The 27,149-nt window shown below is 36.7% G+C and overlaps 1 protein-coding gene and 1 pseudogene across 1 annotated transcript in view; both read right to left on the reverse strand.

Annotated features, from left to right (window-relative positions):
* Positions 1-16,994, reverse strand: part of LOC107590442 (carbonic anhydrase-related protein 10-like) — a 21,279-nt gene extending 4,285 nt beyond the window's left edge. Inside the window, exons 1-5 of the mRNA XM_016279184.1 lie at positions 16,922-16,994; positions 16,561-16,635; positions 7,978-8,120; positions 4,817-5,002; positions 1,524-1,619 (exon numbers count right to left, since the gene is read on the reverse strand). Coding sequence (XP_016134670.1) covers positions 1,524-1,619; positions 4,817-5,002; positions 7,978-8,120; positions 16,561-16,635; positions 16,922-16,994 — 573 coding nt within the window. The remainder of the gene's footprint in view (positions 1-1,523; positions 1,620-4,816; positions 5,003-7,977; positions 8,121-16,560; positions 16,636-16,921) is intronic.
* A 2,892-nt stretch (positions 16,995-19,886) lies between these two features.
* The window catches only part of LOC107590407 (integrin alpha-3-like), a 36,548-nt pseudogene continuing 29,285 nt past the window's right edge, over positions 19,887-27,149 (reverse strand).

The following is a 27,149-nucleotide window of genomic DNA, read 5'->3' on the forward strand; positions in this document are numbered from 1 at the left end:
AAAAATCGACGCATTTCAGAAAGGCGGGGCATAGAGGAAAAACAATAATGTACAGTATGTGGAAAATAATGTGTTTTTTTAACCTTAAACCGCATAAACACATTTCATTACACCAAATACACAAAATAATGATCTTTTTAGCAACGTCATATGACCCCTTTAAGACATCTTGAAATTTAAAATCTGCCATCATTTAAATATAATAGTTTATATACATATGAATTTTAACATTATTAATTTATTTATAATATATATAAAATATTTAACATTTAAATATCTTAAATGTTGTTATATTAAGAACTCTCATGAACACAAGTAATCCCAAAGCAGCTCTGAGCATTGCATTTTATTTTTAGTTCAAAATAGGCCTGCTCTGACAAAATGGATTAGTGGTTCATTCAATCCCATTCTCTCTTTTCCCAGCATGCACTGGGGCCTGAATAATTAATATGGATTGACCATTTGCCAGTTTTATTTACACTGTTGTTTGTAATCATGTGTGTGAAGCCAAACATTTCAAGACATCAAGCACGTTCAGCTCTTCGTTACCAGTAAATGTCTCATAGAATACATAATATTGAACAATTTATGTAAGAAATTAAACATATTTCATAGAGCTCCTTTAAGTTACAATTTAAATATTTTTAATTTTTTAAGAGTTAACATAGGATTGGTAAGTTAACAAAAAAATACAAGTATTAAGTACATCTTAGGTTACCTTTTCACCATCTACAAATCAAAATTTTTACAGCGCACCTTGCAAGCACACAATGCATATGAGATGGCAATACTGCTGATTATTAATGAAGATAGGACTTTGAATAAAACAAAAAGCTTTTTGTGGTCATATTTCATCATGGCGGTCATTAAAATCTTTTTCTTGTCTGGAATGCACATTTTTGCCCATGGGAATTTTCTCAGAAAAGCATTTTGATTCTGAAATATGATTCTCATTTATCATTGAGTAAACTTTGTTTTAAATAATTTAGATTCATATAAATCATTTAAATGTTATATGGAGTTGCTAATAAAGAAATTGTTTTCTTCAAGAAACATAAGCAGCATTGATGCATAATTAATTTAGTTAATATGAAACAACTGATGCAGAATACTGCAGTCTGATTTTTTATTTTTTTTTGTATGATCCATTATTAAAGTATCTAGATTTTTAGAACTGGCTTAACATTTGAGCTAAACGCTAATCTAAGAGTCAATTCTACTAGATTATTCCACGTTAAGTTTAGAGTATTTATTGATAGTTTAAGATTGCTTTAAATTCCTTGCAGACAAAATTTAAATGAATAACATTAATATATTATATAATGCTTAAAAAAACAAATCAATAATGTACATTCAAGCACTTTTTATGGCATGTTAATTTGTGCACATTCATATCTGACTGGACATGAACTTCTGGTCTCCTATGTCTATATAACGTTTGCTAAAGATTAATGCAGTTTAAGACTAATTAATGAAGTGTCACCTCTCCATTGTATATATTTTAAGCAGCTGAGACTACTAACCTTCATGAAGATGGAAACAACTGCAATTCCATTAGGACTCCGGATGGCATCACTGTAATTTAAATACAAATCCTGATTATAATGAATGAGTTGCACCTGTGAAAAGAAAAAAATAAGTGTAATTTGCAGAAAAAAAACAAACAAACAAAAAACACCCTGGATAACAAACACCTGCTATGTGTGAATGGAGCCAAAATATTGTAATTGTATATCTGGCTGTGCAATACTTTCAGAAAAAGCCATAATGCATAAAATATGCCCACACATTATATGTATATGACTGCATATAAGTCCATTAACTTCCATTGTGTCAGCTTGTAATCATATGCGACACTGTAATGAGGGTCAGTACATTAATCCGTATAAATATTTTGCTGTGTGTTGTGTATACATTGTTAATGAATTGTTAATGGGAACATTACGAAGCTCCTTTATGCTCCTGCTTTATCGTTCTTTCAGCACAGCTCAATGAAACCAGAGAGATGGAAGCCAGGAGAGCTGCTGCTTAATTTTCAGTGGCTCAAAAATGCATTGGAACTCATTAGAAAATATGCTTCAGTCATCAGTTATAATGAGCTTGCTTGTCAGCTTCAAAATGAAGTTGTTGGAAAGCTGCTGCCCATATAACCTCATTTGGATTAGGAAAATGAAGTGAAGCTGCTGACTTCAGTGAAATCAGAGGTGAGGTGAGGATCTGAGAGGGCCGCACATCTTTGCACCACAATAAGATTAAGTGTAAACTCATTAAAATTATTTGATATTTCTGGTACAAATTGGTGGTCTTGACAGTTTGAAAACTGGCTCTTGTTGTACATTAAGAATGGTCTGCTCTGTTTCAGTATGAGGGTCACTACAACAAAGAAAAGGATATTTAAAAAAAATCAAACTGTACTTTAAAACGTGTGCCAATTTCTTTAAAAAAAATATTAGCATAAACACACACTTTATTTTTTACACTTTGAAAGAATTATATTATGCTCTCCGAGGCTGCTGGCTGCTTAACAGTTTTGTGGATTATTATAACCTTTAACATTATAATTATCTTTACGGTCACTTTTGATCAATATAATGCATCCTCGCTGAATAATAATAAAAAAATCTTACTGACCTGAGATTTGGGTATAAACTAATAATAATAAAACATCTTATTTTCAATCATTTCATTCTTTTTCATTATATGATCAGGATCGTTGTAGTACCCTTACATTTTTGACTGTCACCAAAAATATTGAAATTAATTTAAATTCAGAAATGACATGCTCATCATATAACCATAGTGTTAATTTTGTCAGCTATTTTTTATTTAGTCTTAGTCCTGTGTCAAATGTAACTTTTAGTTTTTATATTTAGTCAACTTGTCCTGTTTTAGTTTTAGTCGACTAAATGTCTGAGAATTTCAGTCTAGTTTTAGTGAGTGGAAACTTGCACATTTTCATCATGTTTTCGTCTTTAATGGTTAAAATTATCTTTAAAAAAAAAATCATTTTAACCATTATACAGTAAGACGAAAATATGCAAAAAATATTATTTTGCTCAATTTTAATTGCAATGATTGTTGTCATTTGGGAAATTTATTTTTACATTTCATCAGAAGTTGCTCTTTCACCAATAGGCACAAATCATTAGAATGTCGACTCGTATGCATGGTTTATTTTACCTTATCTAGTGTACAGATTTATAACAGGATATCAATTAGAGGCTAAATAAACACCAAATACTTAATATATACACTCGCACGGTCTACGTTATGAAAACCTGTGTTACAAAAACATACTCTCAAATATTATAACAGAGAAATTCCTAATAGTAATGCCAATAATTCCAAATTGCATTAATGTTTATCTTTTAAAACAATGGCAAAAAGACTTATTGCCGCACAGAGGTTACAATCAGCAACCACTATCACAAACAATGCAGTTGAGATCCATGACAGAACACAGACTGGCTGAATGACACTTTCATTTAAGCAGAATACCTCAAACGGAGATCGCTGAACTCCAGCTTACTTGTACAGTACTGTATGTCGGTGTTTTCAGATCACAGTGCCTCTGCAGAGAGAGCATGTGAATGGTTGCCAGATTGCATAAAGCAAAAAGCCGGGCAGAGTACGTATCCATTTAACAGAAAAGCTCTGATTGGGGGATTTGAGCTCTTGATATCTGGCAACCAACATCAAGGTTTTGGTATAGTTTTTGTTCTTTTAACTACATTTTAGTCTCGTTTTTTTTCATCAACGATATTGGATGTTGATATACACTCTTAAAAATAAAGGTGCTTCAAAAGGTTCTTCAAGCGATGCCATAGAAGAACCATTTTTGGTTCCACAAAGAACCATTCAGTCTTATTTAAAGAACCATCTCTTTCTTGCGTTTTTGTAATCTGAAGAACCTTATTTCGCCACAAAGAACCTTTTGTGAAACAGAAAGGTTCTTCAGATGTTAAAGGTTCTTTATGGAACCATTTAGACAAAAAGGTTTTTCTATGGCATCGTGAAGCACCTTTATTTTTAAGAGTGTAGTCTCAGTTATCGTTTAATGCCCTTATTATAGTCTCGTTTTCGTCAGGGGAAAAAACTTTGTTGACGAACATTTTTCGTCATAGATTTCGTTAACGAAATGAACACTATATAATTGGTTTATTCAAGTCACTGTATGTATGCATTGCATTTTTTATATAATTTTAAATAGTTGAATTCAAACAAACAAAGAAAGTCAAAAACTAGGCTCCACAAAAGTTCTAAGAAGCACCTGTGTGATGGATGGGGTTATTCCTCAATATAAAAATGTACATTTCCAGCACAAGACCAATTCATATCCGACTGTGCAATCTGGAAGATGACCCATTGCTTTACGGTTTTATTTAGTCCCTTCTTAAAGCACAATCACGTCTTAAGATAGGAATTTCCATAATCCTGATTTTGGCCTTTAATCCTGAATAAAAAGACTTTATTAATGCAAACTCAGTGACACTGCACAATACACACAAATGTATCACTCTAGTGAAAGTTGCAACAGTTGACTTGGCTTTGGAATATTTCTCTCTGTCCTGCTCAAATGAGATCTCATTGTGGTCTTCGTCTAACTCTGAGGTTGTCGAAGGATCATGGTCTCAGGGAAGTAGATTATTTTATTTCTGTTGCAAAACTGATGTGATAAAAGGGACTAACTTCAGAATTTTGCCTACTTCTTTAACTTCAGTGCCAGTACTTCATGGGGTTTTCGCCCCATCCAGGCCTTTGAAGGGAGACTGAATCCCACAGAAGTGATGTATTTCCAGGCTCTATGTTGGCTCACCTCTCCAGGGAAGGCCTGGCCGTTGAGCAGGTGCTCAGAGCCCCGACTGTCCTCGGTGCCAAAGTGAAGCCGGATCTCCTCCAGCCTGTAGCTGTAGCTCAGCGGCCCGCCAGAGATGTTCACCAGGTGTGACTTGTCTGGGCGCAGGGACACATGTCGGCCCGTGTTATACATCGTTCCACTGACCTGAAAAACAAATCTACACTGTAAACAAGCTGTAAATAAAACAGATTATTGAAGTACTTTTTACAAGAAAATACTATTTCAGTGTTTCTACTTCAAAATTTCACATGTGTTGCTTGCCATTTTTGTGACATTTACTAGCTATTTTGGAGTGAAAATTACACCAAATTAGGTTACATTTCCTAGATCAGATGTTTCTGTGATTCTCATTTCTGTCCTTTTATGATAAAACAATATTAAGTGATTCTATGTTTACAGTGAGTACATATGGGAGGACAAAGGCGAAGCAGTTTTCACCTGGATAGGTTAAAAGGCATTATACGCGCTGTTGGACATTGTGGCTCTCGCAGAGGGAATTCCTGGAAAAACTGGCACGAATATAATGAACAGACTGTTTGGTTCTGATGGACTGAGGTTTTTCCAGGTAAACCTGGATGACAGGTGCAACTGCTGAGGTAGGAATTATGAAGCAAATGCATCGAAGCTGAAAAACGAGAAGCTATAAATGGAAAACAACACCTGGAATGTTTTGTCTTTACTTTGTGATAACTTTGCTAAAAAGGATTTCTAATTGAGACCAAAATGTTAAGGCGCCCTAGTGATCAGAACATCTTTGTAAACAGCTGTGAGGGCGTTCAAGAATGTATTCTACTGGGAGATTTCAAATTAGTTTAATATAGTCGGCTCATTTGTGATCTGGAGACAGTTTAAGAACTGCTGATCCCTCAGGAACATGAGAATAAGCAATACATTTAGCCTGACATCTCATCTGGATAAATTCTTAGCAAGAGGTAATTATGATCATTTTGAACTGTAGCCCTGAAATAATTCAGAATAAAATGGCAATTTAAGCTGAACTATAATACATGGGATGACACTCATTATTCTCAGCAATAATCAAAACTGTCCACCAAAACTCAAAAGACTATGGAAGCCTATTTCCAACTCAGAGAAGATCATAACTATGATTTTATTTCACATACACTGTCAAAAAAAACAAATTCTTAGCAAGAGGTAATTACGATCACTTTGAACTGTAGCCCTGAAATAATTCAGAATAAAATGGCAATTTAAGCTGAACTATAATACATGGGATGACACTCATTATTCTCAGCAATAATCAAAACTGTCCACCAAAACTCAAAAGACTATGGAAGCCTATTTCCAACTCAGAGAAGAGAATGAAAATGTGACTTTTTTCCTCATAACTATGATTTTATTTCACATACACTGTCAAAAAAAAGTGGAAATAAATTGTACCTTTAGGGGAACAACAGCTTGTCACTGGGGCGGTACCATCAAAGGGATGTCTTTGTAACATCTATACCCCCTAAATGGTGCATGTTGGTGCCTTATAGTAGTAATATGTACTCTTATGGGACTATTATGCAACCTTTAGGTGTAAAGAAAGGTGTCCCTTTAAGGGTACTGCCCCAGTGACAAGAATTTTTGCAAATTTTTTTCCTGAGAGTGTAACTGTGACTTGTGACTGATGTTTTTAATAGCAACTTTATCTCTCACAACTGCAAATTTATATCTCACCAGTGTTATTTTTGTATTTATTAATTTTTATACATTTGTATAAAGTATATACAAAATATTTTGAATTGGCTTCTATTTTTTATATTATCAGCTTTCATTTAAATTTTAGTATTAGTAATTTTTTTATGTGGTTTTGTCATTTTTATAATTTTTGTTATTTTTATATTTAGAATTAATAAATTAATACTTGCAGGTTACATAGCTAGTCCATCTAAAAGAGACCATAAACTTTTCCATTATAGCCTAGAGTTTCCATACATAAATTCCATTATTTAAGAGCCCTCCGGTAACCAATGCCACCAACCAATCAACCGGACTTGAATTCATGGAGACCATTTAGGTCTCCAATGGAATTTTCTCTAGGAATAACATGCAACTCCCCACATAGAGACCACAGCCATAACAAGCTCAAAGGAGCGATGCATACATTAATGTAATTGGGTCTCCTGAAATAAGAGCAGAAAAACCTCCAGAGGAAAACAGCAGTACACTTTTATTTCAGGCTCCTGACTAAGTCTAGGGTACTAATGTATTATTGAGCGAAGATGAACTATGGTATATCATTTATAACCACAACCTCTTGGAGCTTCACTGGAGAATTCTTCACTGACAGCCCCTGTCAGCACAGATGGTGAGCCTGCCTAATCTCCCCCAGCAGATGCACAGTAGCATTAATCATAAAACAGGATGTTAAATGTGGAATTAACTCCTTCCTTTCCCTATCGTTCTGTGGAATAAATCCCCCTTAGCGCTCAAGATCTGTATGACAACAACTGCTGAATCCCTTTAGAGGTTAGCGAGATATCTGATGTACCAACCATCGATAATCAAACACTGGATTTGTGTCTGTTAAATGAGTTTAGTCACACTAATCTGCTGACTGACTGCAGGTGCACCTTATTGAAAGCAAATGGCAAGCAATTTTGCACGCCGGAGAGAATTAGCGATCTCATTACAGCACCGTTGCAACAAACTAACAGTCGTGGAGCATTAGCCATCTTCAAAGGCTTAATTTGGAAAAGCTTCACTGTTGTGCTCGGCAAAAATAATTGAGGATCCGCTTCATTGGCCAATAGAGCTGTATAAGAAAGTCATCCAATGAATTAAGACTCAGCAGCAAAAACAAAACAACTAGCTGTCTAAACAATGGCCACAGAAGTAAATACAGAATGTGATTAGATTTGACAAATGGACCGTTAAGCTGGGGTTATGCTGTGTGACCCGATCTTGTCAAAATCCTAGTGAATTATGGGACAGTTGTCTAAAGTGAATAATATGTGACTGTCCATCTTCTACCAGTACCAATAATGTGAAAAACAGCTATTTTATGACTTAAAACAGATATTATAAAAAGGATTATGATGCAACTGTCAATCGTAGTGTCTGTGATATTTTAAGGAAGTACAATAAAGAGCTTTATCCTTTCCAGTACTTACCTTCCGTTGCCCTGCATTGAGTCGTAGCGGATTGAGGAAGGGGTCAAAAATCATTCGACTGGTTTCGATGTTGATAGGCGACTGTCTCTTCCCAATCGTGCACAGGTTCCAGGCAGTGTTAACTAGTCCCCAGAAAGATGGCACTAGCAAAATATAAACATAAAAAGTGAAGTTGCGTTTGCCGTTTTGTAATGGGTCATGATCTGATTGGCGGGGGATATGTTTGGGATTATCTCAAATTGCTCATCCCAAATTTCCTCTGTAAGCCACATCCATGGTGTGATGTTATTTTTGAGTTTGGATCTAGTGGTTGACATCCTTTGAGACAACCTTTTGACTAGCAATCAATTTTAACACATAATTACCAGGCGCAGTGGCGGTTCTCTTTTGAAAACGAGGTCATTATCGTGCATCCAAAGGAAAAAGAAAAACAAGTTAATGCGATTCGTTTCGCAAAAACAAACTCAGGAAAAAAAAGAAACACAGATGGAATTAGTCACATTAGCCACACAGCCAAAGGACATACTTGACCTTATATGATTAATTTATTCTCAGAGATGTTTCACAGTCCTACAACAGTAAACAACTTTATTGCTGATTGCAATGACTTTTATTAGTGCACTGAACCTCAAATCTCAATTATCAAATTTAAAATCAACATGACAGATCAAGGGAAGAGCCCAGCACCTGGGAAGTTCCTGTCTTTAACGAGATAGCTCAGCTAAAAATTTGATTTTTGTCATCATTTACTCACCCTCATGTCGTTCCAAACCTGTATAACTTTCTTTCTTTTGTGAAACACTAAACGTTTTGTAGAACTTTGGAAGACAAATATCACTGGAGACCACTGAATTCAACTTTATGGAAATAAAAAAACAAACAACAAAAGACATCTCTCATCTCTCAAATATCTTCTTAATAGTCATACGTGTTTGGAACAACATGAGGGTGCGAAAATGATGACAGATTTTTGGGTGAGCTACCCCTTTAACAGAAACAATCTAGCGTGAGTGTGAGTGACAGGAGCGCGAGAGCAGATGATACTGTGACCCTGACCTTCACACTGGCCAAGTCAAACTCATTAGATCATCAAGAGCTGGAATGCTTCGATGTAAAGAATATCACTTTTTGTCCACATAGGCTGAGATTATAAACAGATTTATCCAGCATGAACAAGTGATCCCCTGGCCTGATTTTCCTCTCATCATGTGGGAGTGAAACCGGACTGGGCTACGTGATGTGTTGCCGTATTAAATTAGAAAGAGCGAAAATACATTAGATACAAAGATTATGCTATACGAGGAAGCTGTGGAATAACATAAACTCATGAAGGCTATTTACTCTATATTTGTGTTTATTTTCAGCATCTCTTTGTACAGTGACCTAAAAAAATTATTGTTTCCAAACCCGTGATCTAACTTGTAATGCTGCTTTTGTCTGGCATCCTAACAGTCACTGAGCTCATTACGTCGAGTTTTTTTTTCCCCACTTCTCAGATGTCTCTCTTGGTGCTTTCTTAAATGTCAAAGACAGACAGAATATGCAACTGCTTATAAAACTGAGGGAGGAATGAGTAAGACATGTGTGCTCATTTAAAAGTAGGCTCTGCTCAGCCTATAATTCAAAATGTAAGATACAAAATCCTAAAGTCACAAAGTTGTCAGACACTAGTTATCATCTTGGATGGGAAAAATACAAAGAAATGTAAATATGAACATATTCATAGATTTCTTTTTTTTCCCCACCAAAAACATTGAAAAGCCAAATGATTTCCACCCTCTCTGATGCACCGATATTAAAATCCTGGGTGATTCGATAAGCTGATAATGGCTGCCTATGTATTTCTGCTAAAATCTCAGAGTGCTTCCAGTATAGAATTCTCCCATAGCAAAGTGTGGTAGTAGCAAACTCTTTATGTCATATTTCTAATAACAATCAATAACAATAACTAATAATATAACAACTAATTATACAATATATATAAAAAATAATTATATAATTAGGTATAATATAGTAAACTATAACATTTTAGTAATAAGTCAAGAAATAAATTAGCAGGTGAATTTGATCTATTATTGCTTTGTCCTGTTGTGGGACACTTCCTCAAGATTTTGATTTTATTTTTCTTGTAACTTGCATCCACTGTGCTACACCAGAAATAAAGGTTAAATACGGAAATATGGAACATTTTGTCTTAAAAACACCATTAAAACTCAAATTTATTGGTTTAAATGCTAAAAGCGAATTTCGGCATCACAACATTACAATGTACATTATGAAAAATGAATATTCACTTTGAAATATAAGTGATATTAAATATTAGTGTTTATAAAAACTAACTAAAGTAAGCGTTAGATGGCATTAAAGGTAATTTAAACAGAAAAATAAAGAAATTAGGCACAAACATTTAAATCCAAGACAATATTGTCCGTTATATATCCAGTATGAACTGATACTGATAATTAAAAAATATCAGATACTGGTGAATAATGATATAATACCAATATATCATGCTTTTGTTTTTAAAGCAACTGCATGTAGTTCTGTGAATTTTTGCAACTTCAGAGCCCCCTACAATTAAGTGAGTGCAATTTACTACTGTAAATATGTTCATTTCAGTGGATAGCTGTACACGTGTATTTGTTGCTGCCGTAAAACAATATGCTCTTTCAGCGGATTTTTGCACATGCTTACCAAACTTACATACCCCCAGATAAGACATTTTGGGAATGCATAGGAAAGAAACAAAAGCGATTCACCTTTAGCAGTCAGGGTACCATCAGAATTATATTTTCAGGTAAAAAAAAAAAAAAAAGACATACTGTTGCTTTAAAGAGAATCAAGACAGACAAAAAAAAAAATACAAAATATCAAACCATGTATCCAAAAATTAAAAAGCAGCAACAGCAACCTGAGTTTACTGTATGTTTGAGGTCCTGAGTCTGTTTGTATTTTAAGCTAAAATCTCTCTGAATCCATTGTTAAGGATCCGCAGTGTATTTTGAGCTCCCATCCAGAGTGATATAGTGATTTTGCTGTAGCAATTGATGAGTGGTAGACAGATGGCACCCTCATCAACAGGGATCTGTGCCAGATTTGGCTTTGGGTTCAATACATTAATGAGAACTTCTCTCAAAGTGCTTTTTAGGTATGACAGGGGATAAATACATCAACCGAACAGCGTACAGTACAATGCAAGGCTGAGCGCTGCTGTTACATCATACTGAAAGTCGCAGAAAGTCTTATATACGGAAGTAACACATTCATTTTAATGCTACAAATATTAACTTTTTACATATTCTCTTGGCTTTACACATTTCTGCATCTCAGAATTTATTCAACAGTGCAGTTTTCCAGATGTTTGTTTATCCCCTGAAGCACTGATGGGAGATAGCTGAACATATACATTTAATCACAGTATAATGGCAATTGCTTCTTCAGTTACGCTAATAGTAGCACATAAATGCAATCACCTGAAACGTCAGACCAGCACTTAATTATTGCTTATTTTTTAAATGTGAAAAGCAAACAAAAAGCTCTCCACTCTACATTGTTGAGGTTTAGAAAGAAGTCTCTTAGGCTCACCATTTATTTGATCCAAAACCATAATATTGTGATATAACAAAAAAAATTTATACATCACATATTTGAAAATGTAATTAATTCCTGTGATGCAAAGCTGAATGTTCAGCAGTCATTACTCCAGTCTTTAGTGTCACATGATCCTTCAGAAATCATTCTGATAATACTGATTTGCTGCTCAAGAAACATTTCTTACTATTATCAATGTCAATAACAGCTGTGCTACTTAATATATTTGTGGAAACTGATCAATTTTTTTAGGATTCTTTGATGAATAGACTATTTTTACTGTAACTTTTGATTATTTCAATCCATCCATGCTGAATAAAAGTATTAATTTCTTAAAAACCAAACTTGCTGACCCCAAACACCGTATCTGATTTTGTTTATGAAATAAACAGGCGCATCCCAATAAATTAGAAAGTCGTGGAAAAGTTCATTTATTTCAGTAATTCAACTCAAATTGTGAAACTCGTGTACCTCTGATGTTGTCTGTGGTTCAGGAGTGGCTTAACAAGAGGAATACGACAACTGTAGCCAAATTCCTTAACACGTCTGTGTGTGGTGGCTCTTGATGCCTTGACCCCAGCCTCAGTCCATTCCTTGTGAAGTTCACTCAAATTCTTGAATCGATTTTGCTTGACAATCCTCATAAGGCTGCGGTTCTCTCGGTTGGTTGTGCATCTTTTTCTTCCACACTTTTTCCATCCACTCAACTTTCTGGTAACATGCTTGAATACAGAACTCTGTGAACAGCCAGCTTCTTTGGCAATGAATGTTTGTGGCTTACCCTCCTTGTGAAGGGTGTCAATGATTGTCTTCTGGACAACTGTCAGGTCAGCAGTCTTCCCCATGATTGTGTAGCCTAGTGAACCAAACTGAGAGACCATTCTGAAGGCTCAGGAAACCTTTGCAGGTGTTTTGAGTTGATTAGCTGATTGGCATGTCCCCATATTCTAATTTGTTTTTAGTGCAAGTGTGACAAGTTTTCAACATGAATTTCAAAAATAGAACATGTCATGTAGCAGCTTCAGCAAAACCCTCAGGAGAACAGAAGAGATGTTCTCTTGCAATTAACAATGTAGAATGCCAAAAACAGGACAGAAATATTAATTCATGAATATGAACACATTAAAGAAAAGTTCATCTCTCACTGAAGTGAACTGAAGTCCATTATTAAAAATAACCTATGCATGTCAATCATGAGACTTATTGGAGCATCACGTTCAACTGATAAGACTGGGTTCTTCCTCCTAAACTTAAATTAGTCTCTTAAACTTTTTAATTGTACGATTTGAAAGCTAATTTGTGTGGCTGGCATGATCAAAGTGACTGAGAGTTACATTTTATTCCTGTTGTAAGTATGATGAATCAATCATAAATGCACTTCATACTTAAAACTGATGCGTGTAATTCTTTGAAAAAATGTTAAATACTTCCTCCTATTGCAGCTTAATATGCAGAGACAGCTATAAGGTAGCCAATTTGTCAGGCTGATTCTCCAAACTGAAGTGTAAACACTGTGTAACTGTGGTGCTTTCAAAACATTGCTTTGTTTGTTTAAGCATCCAACCACATCAATGCAACAGCAGCAGTGGCTGAACCAATGACATCAGTTTGAGGGCGGGGCCACTGACCAATGGCAGACGGCGGAGTTGCCAGAAAACATGTTTGGAAAACAAACATTCTTTTTTCAGTTTCATTTGGCGGTGCAGAAATTCCACACTTCATCTGTCTTATGCCTAATTTATTACAGTAAAATCAGATTTAACCATAACTGATATATTATTTGACAAGTGCACACGTCACAAGCACTTAAGGCAAACACTAAAGTTTAAAGGATTACTACTAAACCGTTGCCTTTAGTGTTCTCAAACCATATGGACAAGCAAAAGAATATTTTTCTTGTGAGGACTGTCTTGAAATGAACCCAGACATGCTCTGGGAAAGGGATGACGTTAGCTATTTGAATGCTTTCCCATCTTCTTCCTTTCACAGTCGTTTTTAAGTCTCAAGGACATTTAAGCAACATAAATCCAGAGAGTTTTTCTCCCTTGCAGAACACTTAATAAAGTGGTAAATTTATGTGCAATACATATATTTATGAGTTGCTATAGGGCTTACTTGATATCCCCTACAACTCAGATTGATGCTGCACTACGTGAGTCCTTGTAACTAGATCAAGCATTACTTTTTTGGAAATATAAAGACCCTTCCTCATGAATAAGTAGGAATTGTATGGTTCTGTCCTCTATAGATATCTTCTTTATTAAAAGCTTTTAAGCATAATAAAAGGAAATTACCATTATAGTCCTTGTCAGTGTTCAAAGAGCTCCTTTGCTGGCTACAGTACATTACTCTGACTGACTACATAATGGAGTACTTCGAATAAAACTCATAAAGTGTCTCAGACCTCTACTGCAATAGTAAGCATTAATCAGTTGAGACCACAAGCTGTAAAAATAGATTAAGCTATAACCAGGCCCACACGAGATCTGTGCCCGCAGAACAAGGGAGAATTAATTCATCGTGTTCTACTCTTGCATGTTCAGTTATTAAATATTTCGGCTAATTCTATTATAATTACATTTCACAATTTTTAAAGCCATTCTGCATAATTTTACAGATTTAGCATCAGAATTTTGGTCAGCTCAGAATGAAAATAACTTTCCTGGAGCATTTCAGTCCTAGGTAGTGCAACTGAAGCAAACAATCAACTATGGGTGGCAAGACACTGTCAAAACATCTCTGGAATAAAGCTGTGGACAGGCACAAGTCAGGAGATGGATACAAAAAAGAAAATTTCAAAGGCTTTATCAATGCCTAGAAGCACAGTGAAGTCTATTATTAAGAAGTGGAAGGTATTTGGTACAACACAGACCCTCCCTGGATCAGGACGTCGCTCCAAACTGAATGAAAGAGCCAGGAGGAAACTGGTCAGAGAGGCGACCAAGAGGCCTACAGCAACTCTGAAGCACTTGCAGGAAATTATGACAAAAAGTGGTCATTGTGTGCATGTGACCACAATATCACAAATTCTCCACAAATGTGGCTTGTTTGGGAGGGTTGCAAGAAAAAAGATTCCTCAAGAAAGGCCACATGCAGTCATGACTGAGCTTTGCCAAAACGCTCCTTGAAGATTCTGAGGCAAATGAGACTAAAATTGTATTATTTGGCCTCAACACCAAACACACACAATGCCCAAAAATTGACTATTCTCTAATTAATTAATAGGACAATGTTTCTTTGAATGAACACAAATATCCTTCAGGCCATTGTGTATGTTGTCGTTATATTGTATACTGTTTATGCCGGCTTGTGATGGAACCACTCGTTTCTGTCATCTTACCTATATGTAATCCTACCATGTTTAGTATCTATGAATTAGTCTTCTGATGATCGAAACGAGAGTGTATATTATATGTTGGTACATAGGCAATATATTAGTGTACTGAGAATCTTTAGAAATTTCGATTCAAGTTCCATATGCAAATTACCATGCTTCCACACAAAGGGTCATAAACTCCCCAGTATTTCCAAACTCCCACTTGGGATTCCGGCCTTTCTCATTGGACAAGCCCATCTTGAGAGGTGTGAATCTTTTTCAGACCTTAAAGGCCTCACATCAGTGACCCGCCCAGGAGTCGGTGGTTTGGTTGAAGTCTAAGAAGATGAAGATGTGAGCAAACGCTCCAGGACACCCTAAGTACGTGCCAGGCTTCGACCTTTATTTTTCCATTCAGTAGTTATGATTAATTATTCATATTTCCCCATGAGCTGATTCGCTACACTCCATTCCTAGAGTAAAGCATGGATCCTGTTCTGGGGGTGTTTCTCTGCAGCAGGGACGGCAGCAAGTGTCAGGATAGAAGGAAATACAGTCAAATTCTTGAGGAAAATCTCCTGCCCTCTGCAAGAAAGTTGTCAAAGGGAAGAAGGTTTAACTTCCAACATGAAAACGACCCAAAGCACACAGCAAAACTGACCACACAGTGGTTGAAAGAGAAAAAGGTTTTTTTCTGACATGTTGGTATTATTTCTTTCACTTGGATGTTATAAGTTGCAAATACAGCCGGATAAAACAAAAACAGTGTCCCTCTTCATTTCAGGCTGCAAAGCAACAAAATGTGCAAAGCAACAAAAAAGGGGGTGATTCTTTTCTATACCCACTGTATTTATTTATTTAATCAAACATACAGTAAAAATAGTAAAATTGTGAAATATTATTATAATTTTAAACCACACTTTTCTATTTTAAAATATATTTTTTTCCTGTGATGTCAAAGCTGAATGTTCAGCATCATTACTCCAGTCTTCAGTGTCACATGATTCTTCAGAAATCATTATAATATGCTGATTTGCTGCTGAAGAAACATTTTATTATCATGAATGTTGAAAACAGTTGTGCTGCTTAAAATGTTTTGGAAACTGTGATATATATTATTTGATGAAGAGAAAATTCAAAAGAACAACATTTATTTAAAATGGAATTTTTCTAACATTATAAATGTTTTTACTGCCACTTTTGATGAATTTGATGCATCCTTGCTAAATAAAAGTACTAACAGTACTAACAAATTTTTGACACAATTCTGTTTGGTGATGATATCGGGGGGTTTGGTGAAGATAACCTCTATCTTGCATGTATCATTTAGCAACCTTAAACGGATCAGGCTAACTAATCTTGTATTGAAAATGTTAGCACTATAAACTCCCCATTTAAGCCCAAATTATGATGTGGCATGTGCAAAGTACTGCTGAATACCTTTTCACCTTGATTAGTGTAAAATCCACCTCCTTCACACCGCATTCGTACATTAAAGGTGTGAATCAAATATTCATTGGCACCCTGGAGCTTCATGTGCTATATGTCAACACACAAAGCCTCTGCGAATAAAGTTGTGATCGGCGCATATCTTGCGAGTCTTAGCAGCATGACTCTTGACAAGACACATTCAGCATACTCTCAGGCTGTTTTCTTTTCTTTTTTGAAAGGCTTACCTGGTATAAAGCTCCCCTGGACAACATCTTTGTATGCCCACCAACCATCGTGCAGCTTTGATGACACTGGCTGTGCTGCGGGAAAAGAAGAGATTCACACATCACTCACCCACAGCTCTTTGAAAATACAGTCACACCTGTAATAGACCCCAGCTCCCTGCGGAGAGAAGTTTCTGCTGTCAAATATGAAGATAACGTTGTCTGCTTCAAGGCACATTTAAAAAGTCTTTTTGAGGCAAAACTTGATGCATGACAAAAAAACAAAAAAAACAACAGCATGCAAATTTACAAAGTCAATATTTGCCTAGGACCACTAAATTGCACGTAAAAAAAAGCACATTTGTGTGATGACGACAGTTGCATCCTGGATGCTCTGCTCTGGGCCTTGTCGGTGGTGCAGGAAAGTAGGTCACAGAAGCAGCAGACTCAAGCATTCTGAATTCACTCTGTTATCTCACATCACTATTCCCCTCACCTCTCTCCCTCTGGCTTCAGGCTGCGGCTTGCATCATATCCACTGCCAAGTCAAGCACTCAGGGCTGCTCTTTAATAAACCACACCACGGCTCTACTCTCAAGCCAGGTCGCTTTGATGTGCCCGTCTTGCAGGCGGGGCTCGCGCTCCCGTGACGCTCGCTTGAGAATGCGGTTAGTTTTGACATCTATTCAAACTCTAATGCAATTACTTTCCTGCTGGTGTGAGGTTGAACGGGATTAGAAATCATCGCATTCCTGTTCATTACTTACTAAATTAGTAACACGAGCGCGCATTTAGGACGAAACATGCTATCGTTGCCTTTTATTAAGCCATCACTTTATTTATTTGTTTACTAACGCTGCTTTGAGAGCTAATTAATGCAAGCTTTGATAAACAGCCTTTAGCTGCGTAGATTTACAGGTCTGTTGACACACGTGAGCACAGGACTTAAACATGCAAACTACATCCACTTAATTTATAAAACATTTTAAATACGAATATAAATCAGTGTAGAAACATATCCACAAAACCATGACAGCTTACAACACTTTCTGCAGGCGGGGCTCGCGCTCCCGTGACGCTCGCTTGAGAATGCGGTTAGTTTTGACATCTATTCAAACTCTAATGCAATTACTTTCCTGCTGGTGTGAGGTTGAACGGGATTAGAAATCATCGCATTCCTGTTCATTACTTACTAAATTAGTAACACGAGCGCGCATTTAGGACGAAACATGCAGTCATTGCCTTTTATTAAGCCATCACTTTATTTATTTAGCCTTTAGCTGCGTAGATTTACAGGTCTGTTGACACACGTGAGCACAGGACTTAAACATGCAAACTACATCCACTTAATTTATAAAACATTTTAAATACGAATATAAATCAGTGTAGAAACATATCCACAAAACCATGACAGCTTACAACACTTGGACACTTTTAGACCAATTTAATCGTCACATTTACAACAGATAATCCCCCACAAGATCTAAAACTTGACTAACAAGATCTAAAAAAATTAACTAACAAGAATCAGGGCATGAAACATACACGCATGTTCACGTCTCTCACACAGCACCTGCAGAGTGGAGCTAAAAAAAGGCTGAATTTGAAATTTGGTGCTGTCCCAATTGCATAGGCTAGGAGTATTTGTGTTTGTTTGTGTGCATGTCTGTTTACTGTCCTGCGTTGAACGATTCACATTCATATGTTGTTGTTTTTTTATTCTTTGAAATCCATCAGTGTTCCACATAAACGTGACCTGATGCAAGATAAAAATATATAAAGCAAGAACCGAATGAGAGGGATGAAATAGTGAGATACGACTGGGCAACAGATTTTAGCACTATTGGAAAGTTGGTAGAGAAAATACAGTGCTATTTTCAGTCAGGGCACATGGCATACAAATCCTCACACAGATGAATGCGAAAGAATGAAAATCAAACATAACACAGAGCTCAACAATAAGGATGACCCACTAGAATAGTGGATGACAATTTTACACTTACACTGATTTCAAATTGACAATCATTGATTTTCTACATCCAAGTTTGGTAGTTGGCTATAACAAATAGTTGGCTAACAAATATAAGGTTTTGTTAAATAAAAATAAAAAAGACTTGGGATATACTTGACAAAATCAAAATGTGTTTAAAAATACATGCCGATAAGTTTTGCACTGTACACAGTGAAAATGATTTCTCAAAGTTGTAAATAAAACAAAGTTACTAGAGTACACCTTACGAGAAAATACTATTTTAGTCTTTGTACTTCAAAATGTCATGTTTAATTCAATGTTACTTGCCATTTTTTTGTACTTAATTGTAAAATTTCTGAGTGAAACTTGTTACTAAACCATTGTTTTTTTCCTCCGTGTAAGTCATTGTTTTTCAGCAGAAATGAATTACAGTCTATTTTAGCCATGTAATTTTCAGCTTGTTGCATGTTGTCTTCTTGCAATTTTAATAAAATAATTTCGATGAATAAAAAATAAAAAGTAACATTTATTAAAAAAAATATTTCTAGCAAAAATATACAGTAAAAACACATTGCTATCCTCTTAAAAATAAAGGTGACAGTAGCATTTTTTGCTGTGATTCCACAGAAGAACTATTTTGGCCTCCCCAGAGAACCTTTCAGTGGAAAGATCTTTTTTTCTTAGTGTAACGAAAAAATCTAAATAACCTTTTTCCACTACAAAGAACATTTTGTGCATTGGGTAGATTCCATGGATGTTAAAGTTTCGTCATGGAACCACAGATGCCAATAAAGTACCTTCATTTTTAAGAGCATAAATATAAAAATGGATCATTCCTTTGTGGTGGGTGAAAAATCCTTATTGTTAAGCCTGTCAGCATACACAATGCATGTATTCAGTTGAAAAACTGTAACAAAAATAAACATCAATACAGTATGTAATCTCCGAGTCTTCTGTATAAGCAGTTCATGTCCGACAGTTTTGAATGAACATGTTCAATTATACCTGATATCCAGAAGTTCAATCAAATCAGGTAGAGTTGCGTTGATTCAGACATACACGTCTGTAAAGTCTATTCCACTGTCTAAGAGAGACAGTTGAAGAGTGCTTTCATCAGTAGTACTGTGTCTTTTCGGTCCAGCTTGTGATCCAGTGTTTCTTATTGTTTGTGGTATCCACAATCAAAAGGCCCTGGTTTACCTGGTACTGTTCCTTCTTACAAATCTTCACGCCTGGGTACTTTGGCATAGTTCGGAAGTAGGCAGCCCGCTTAAAAAAGCCACTCTGTGAGAAAACATAAGAAAGAGCATTGTGAGCAAGCATATTTCTTATTGTTTGTGGTGTCCACAATCAAAAGGCCCTGGTTTACCTGGTACTGTTCCTTCTTACAAATCTTCACGCCTTGGTACTTTGGCATAGTTCGGAAGTAGGCAGCCCGCTTAAAAAAGCCACTCTGTGAGAAAACATAAGAAAGAGCATTGTGAGCAAGCATCCTACCACATTATCTTACCAGGATTATTATAGTGACAAGGTAAGTAGCATGTATTCAGAGAAGCTTTGAGAAATCCGAGAGCTTGAAGTTATTTTATGAGATTACAAGATTAACATTAAAGAGCAACTGAGAGAAAGTATTCTTTAAATTCAAGTGAATTTATAAAGGGAGCAAATTATTCAGAGTTAGAGCAAGCGTGTAAAAATGTATTATAAATTCAGCTGCAGATTGTGAAGGGAAAAAGAAAGCTTGTTATCTCTGTAAGTGAAGATGTGATCAGAAGGAGTTTGTTGCCTCAGTTGAAAGTAAGCTCTCAAACTGTCAAAAAGAAAAGAACATGGTAATGCAGAGAAAGATAGTCTTGTCAAAGCAAGAAAAGGAGTTCAGAAGTTGGATTAAAGCAATATACAGTTGATGTTTTAAAACATCATTCTATTTCCAAGATAACGGCATCACAAGCCTGAGGACATAACAAAGAGCCTTACATATCAATTTGTTTCAGGAAAAAAAACTCTAGTGTTTTTGAGAGCAATGATGAGAGTCGAAAACAGACAAGGCAAGCGTTGTGCCTCAAAAGGGAAGAGGAAAGACAGTATTAGCGGAGCTTGCATGGAATACATTATTGTTAATTAAGCCAAGTGTTTTAGCTAGAGAGCTGTTGGCTGTGGCACCTACGAATTCGCTATTTGTGTCAGAGGCCCACAAAGGCCAGCGAATCTCAGTCTTCCTCTGTAAGGCGGTTATTTTCAGATGGCTGTGTTTTCATTTCTGCTTTCTGGGCCTTGGCCTCATAAAGCTCTCTGGTGTTGGCCCTCTTGAAGAAACCACACTGGGGAGCAGGATTCAGATATGAGCAATCAAACAAAACACAAGGCATGGTTGGAAGAATTGATCTAGACCTAAATCAGCTGCTCTTCTGGTACAAATGTTTTGATATATGTGTGATATATTCAAAATATATCCATGTGCAGCATCTATCAACACTATAAAATGTAAAAGAAATAATAATTAAAAAAAACATGTAATTTGACTGCAAAATACTGTAAAAAAGTGTTTTGGGAAACATATCATTTACAATTTACAATGATATGTAATTTTGGGAATTACATTATCATTTATGCTATGCATCACTATATTTTATTCAACAAGAAATGTGTTTTTTAATTTTTTGTAAATTTGATTAAAAATAATTATTGTTTATTATTATTTTGTTAGTTTTTTTTTAGTTTTGGTGATTTTTTTCATTTAGTTTTTTTATTTATGAAGTCCCTGCATTATGTGCCACATTTGATTATATTATGATAATTTGTTTGTTATTTAATTCATGCTTACAGCATAATTTTAGTGTCATGTGTGTTACCTGGATGGTGGTTTGTGTGTGTAACACTGTTCACTGTCTATATATGTTCAATTGCTATTGTAAAAGCTAAAATATTATGTGGCCTACTATTTTAATAACGTAGGTAGGTATTTTAACATTCTATCAGTTAACAGAATATATGGTTATGATCAGTAAGTTTGCGGGCACCAAAGTGCCATCATGAATGTGTGAAATGTTGCCTCACAGAAAAAGATTATGATGTGTTGTTTCTCTCAAGGTGGAGGTAAAAAAAAAAAACCTTCACACTGTTTATGGTGTCAAAGCATAATGAGATAAAATAGTCGTTGTTTGTGTCATTCCATCTAGATAACACGCAGATGTGTGAACAAAAGGAAAGTGTGGAGCACTGAAGTATAAAAGGATCCTCACCTTCCACAGTAAAATGACAATCAGCCCCAGCAGAATCACTCCTGCCAACACGGACACAATGATTATCCACAGAGGCACTTCATACTGAAGCTCTTCTGCCTCTGCAGGGTCTATAGCTACTGTAAACTAAACACAGAAAAGATGTTTACTGTCATTAATCTCTAATGCACCAGAAATCATATACAGGAAATTGCCTCATTTTAATAATTATTTGATTTTCCCTCACTTATGCTAAATGTATGCAAGAAAGAGTTCCAGATATAAGAGGAAACTCGGAGATGTTGAGTTTGTACCTCACGGGTGTAATTGCTCATCTTGATGGTTGATTTCTCTGTTTTTAGACTCAGTGTGGCACTCCCGAACACAAGTACTCCTGCAGCATTGTAGTCCTGTAAAAAGAGAGCTGCAGCAATGTTATTTTCTGAACTTCAGAGTATTATGTACAGCACTGCACATTTGTGATGCTTCCTTTGTTGGACTAGTGATGGTGGGTCATTGATGAACGATTCATTCACTGCATCTGTCATGCGGCAAATGAACGAAAGACTTGGGAGGTGAGCTAATCATTTATGCTTCACATAATTGTATTTAATTATTATGATTTCCTAATTCACAATATGATGAAAGATTGTGTATGTGAATGTGTATGAGGAATTTTAACTCAAAGGAACAAAACAACCTGAATATAGATGAGTTCATTTTGCTGAACGAGAGAGTCAGTAAAATGATCAATTTTTCATTATATTGGACACACTGGAGTACTCCACTAATCAGCTGAGGAGGTCATTCAGCTGGATTAAAATAAGGGACACATCCAAAATGTGGAGTACTGGTAATGAGGCTCCAGGAACAGACTGAAAACCCTTACAGGGCTATGTTCTCAAAAGTACTGTAGCCATGACATCCATTAAAAACCACACTGGGACCAGTTAAAAGTAATGGCTTACAAAAGCATAATTTGTTTGCAGATGCCCCATTGTTTCTAATGCGAGTTTTAAATGTGTCTTAAGTCTCCAAATAGTTTTTTGGGCCACTGTATCAACTTTAAGCCAAAGTATATAGCATATTGTGAAGGACTGCACCTGGTGTAACAAAAATTAAACCACTTAAACACATAAACTCGAAAAATGTCACAAAGCAAGTGTGGGATTTATCCTTGAGAGACTGGCATGCAACAAGCCTGCAGTAATGAGATGAGGATGTGGAGTTTCAAATGAAAATGGAGCTCTGACCTCAAGCATTGTGCTGTTCCATACTCGTGCTCTGACAGTGAGGATGGCCGAGGTGTCCATGCCAAGCAAGGGGCAGGTGAATGTCTGACAGAGGGCACTACCAGTGCCACAGTTCTGACATTGGGAGAGAACGAGCAGTGACAGCCAAAACACTCTTAATTTTGTCTTCGTCTAGTCTCTGTTGCATACTACATCACGCAAAGTATCAGAGGAGACATGACATGCCAGTATCATCCAGTTGCCTAGCAACAAAACAATGGTTGAGGGAGACAGATATACTCACCAGGTTGGCAGATGGTTTCCTCTGGACGGCCCGTGGGTTCGGGATGGCCTGCGGTTCAGTCTGTTCAGACTCCGAGGAGGCCTCATCTCTTTTCCTCCTTCCTGTCTTGCGCTCTGACACCTAATCCACAGGAGGTAACACATCTATCACATTAACAAGCACATTATATTAAGTGCATGGCAATAAAATGCTGCAGGGACGACGTGTTTTGCAGGCCAAAACCTGAAAATGAGTAAGCATTTTAGCACCTGCAAATCCTTGATTTCCGAAGTCAATGGGATTTTTATTAAAAGCCTGAAATAAGGTCAGCGGTTAACAAAAGCACAAGATATTTTTGTTTTATTATACAACATAAAATACATCAGTAATACCACCTTGTAATTTTTTAAAGCTTTTATACATCTTGTCAAGTTGCTAACAAGTGGCTACATTGAATTACAGAGGTTGTTGAGCATATTAAACATCATCACACTGAACAGGAAAACTCATCTACTCACTAATCCGCTTTCACAGCCTTGTTGTGTTTATAATTACGCGATTCTAACTTAAATTTTCAGGGAAAATATTCTCTTTTTTAAATAAAGACTTCTGGAAGCTGGAAGTTTTGTAGTTCGTCTATAACCTTGGCTGATGTTTAGTTTTTGACTTCTGGCGGTTGTATTTTGCCTTCATAATCCATAAAAGTTGTGTTCATTTGCAAAGATTATCATGGTGAACAAAATGTGTAAGAATCATAAACTTTTGTTGGTCACAGAGCTTATTTTCTAATACAAAAACCAATGAAAAATTGGGTTTTTGTTGAGGGAACCAGGGAGATACTAACTTCTAAATAGAAGCCTATAGAAATACGTCCTTCCTGTAGCGCTCTATTGGAATACGTTCCACCACATTATGGAATTCTATGTTATATTAATAAGCATAAATCACCTTGAATGAGTATATTTTGATTGACTTGCTTAGTATGATGTTTCCGTCTTAGTTAATTCTCTCTTGAGTTCTTGGATTTATTTGTAGAGCATCTAGACCTCCTAAGCACATGTTGCACTGATTTATAAGCACAGAGAGATAGATAGTCTCCGAACCGCCCTGTTTCACATTAGGAGATGGACTTTTTCTGAAATAATTCCCACTTGGCTTTGGACATTGAGCAAGATTGCAGTGCGAGCTGTGGGTAATATAGTTCTGGGACGGGAGGAGGTCCCAGTCCCAGCATGATTTCTTCTGCTGCTTCTCTCAAGGATTCAAAGGCGGGATTGTGCTAAACTGCTCTGTCATCAACACCGTACTGCAGAAAAACAATCAGTGACAGAGATAGTCATAAAACCAATCACTTACAGTGAGATTAAGGGGGTTTACGACGTTATTTTCAGGGACACAGAATTGCTTGGAGGTTCCTGCCATCTGAATCTCTGACAGATAAAGCAGCCACTTCTGATTAGCCACAGCATAAGGCCACTGAAAGACCACTTCCAGAAAACCCAGATTTCCCAGAGGGTTTCCAGAAAGAGCCACCTGAAGAAAAAAATAATAAAACAAGTAATTACTTTGAGTAATTGTAAACTGATTGTGTCTATTGAATGTATCTAGTAAAGAACTTGTTTAAGGTTTTTAAAAAAGGGGTCGCATTACACCACATCTAGGACAAGCACAGGTATCGCACATAGGGACCGTCGCAATTGACAATGATCAAATTGCCAAACTATTTTACATTTTGGCAAAATGGTGCCTAGTTTGTATGAATTCCTATTCTCATAAACGTACAATCTCATTTGTACATTTTCGTACAGTCTACTTATGCTCCATTGACGGTTAAGTTTACTTTATTCGAGCTGTCAAACCACACACTGAAAAATTGCCTATACACAATCTATCTTTTAGTCTTTGTTTGCATGTTATCTTGATGACCTTTTTTGAGGGTTTTGTGTTGGATTCAGTGTTTCAAATTTTAGGATGCTGTATGTCATCTTCCTTCTACAGTACGTCTGTTGTGCGTCCCTCTTTACACCATTTTGGTGATTTTGTCCTAATCAGTTACTGCAAACAACAAGAGATTTTATCAGTCATTTGGTTTCTATCTCCACAGTGTAGTGCCAGGTAGCTCCGCCTACCATGAAATTTCATTGGTTAAAAATCCCACTCCACAATGCTGTATGTTAAACATTAAACATGTTCTCAAAGGCTGTGCTGTGTTGAAAAGTACTGTTTCCTTACAGTGTGGACAGGCAAATTGTCCAACACTGGAGACTTGCCACATCACAACTAGTTAGGAATGTAAGGTGCAAAAAACTTCTTGCCGTCATGTTGAATTCCACTGGGCTTCCAATGTCACTGGAACTTTTCATGGCTGATTCTCCTACTACTCTTCCACTGTATTCTGTTCTAAACTCGGAGAAAGGGCTACAAGAAAAACAGAAATTTTCAAATTAATTTATTAGCAAACTGATTTGATTTTTGTAGCTCTTACTAAAGTTTAATGTCAGGCAAAAAAAGTAGGAAATGTCTGTATAATACTGAAGTGTAACATGAGTCATTCTGACATCGCTTTGAAAAGCGGTAAAGCAGAAGAAAAGATCCGGTGAAATGCTCTAAGGATAGAAATAGTGCATAACTCACATATTAAAGATGGGCTGTAGGACGTACTCCACCGTCAGTACTCTCGACAGGGGCCGTAGATCATTCTGATCGCTCCACCTGAGAAGTGTAGATGAAATCATCAGCCAGAGTCCAAATCTGAATCATACCCTTTGAACAAACCTCTCTTACAGACAATTGTTCTTTCATATGCATATAAGCCGTATGTTAGTGGTTAAAGCAGCAGAACTGAACAGTGAATCACTGAATGCTTTTGACCCTGTTTTTATGCACTCGATTCCTTTCTGTGGGTGGGTTAATGATATTCTTTCTATATACAGTTCTGCTCAACTTTGCATGCTCCTTACAGGTTTTGCCAGATGTTTATGATTTAAAAAAAGAAAAATAAGAGATCTTTTTTTAGTAGTACCTTGAAGCTATTTGATATAATCACTCAAGTAACACAAACTAATACAAATACAAACTATCACATCCAACACAACATTAAGAAAAAGGGACATGTAAACTTTTGAACAGCATAATTTAAGTAAGTTTTTTGTCTTGAAGGAGATCTCTGAAGGAGATTGTTGTTGACTTCAGGAGAGTGCGCACTCAGCATGCCCCTCTGACCGTCAATGGTGTGACTGTGGAGAGGGTGAGCAGCACCAAGTTCCTGGGTGTGCACATCACAGAGGATCTCTCCTGGACTGACAACACCGCAGCACTGGCCAAGAAAGCACAGCAGCGTCTCTACTTCCTCCGCAAACTGAGAAGAGCCAGAGCCCCGGCCCCCATCATGTGCACCTTCTACAGAGGCACCATCGAGAGCATCCTGACCAGCTGCATCACTGTGTGGTATGGCGCCGGCAACGCGTCCTGCCGCAAGACACTTCAACGCATAGTGAGAGCAGCTAAGAAGATCGTTGGTGCCTCTCACCCCCCCCTTCAGGACATCTACAACCCCCGTCTCCCCCGCAAAGCCCTCTGCATTGCAGGTGATCCCACCCACCCGACACACAGCTTCTTCAGTCTGCTGCCATCAGGGAGGAGACTGCGGAGTCTCCAGGCCAGGACCAGCAGACTGAAGGACAGCTTCATCCATCAAGCTGTCAGGAAGCTGAACTCCCTCCCGACCTTGCCCCCCCTCCCCTCTTTTGCCCCACGCACCACTGAACTCTGACCCTCTAACGGACTCTCCCACTCCCCCCTCCCTAATACACACACACACTGTCACTTTAATCAGTCGAAATAAGATCTTTTTCACTACAAATCATTGTTTTTTTGCACTACAATCATTATATCTGCACTGT

The sequence above is a fragment of the Sinocyclocheilus grahami genome, unplaced genomic scaffold, assembly GCF_001515645.1.
Source record: "Sinocyclocheilus grahami isolate Dianchi unplaced genomic scaffold, SAMN03320097.WGS_v1.1 scaffold127.1, whole genome shotgun sequence".
NCBI classification, from domain to species: domain Eukaryota; kingdom Metazoa; phylum Chordata; class Actinopteri; order Cypriniformes; family Cyprinidae; genus Sinocyclocheilus; species Sinocyclocheilus grahami.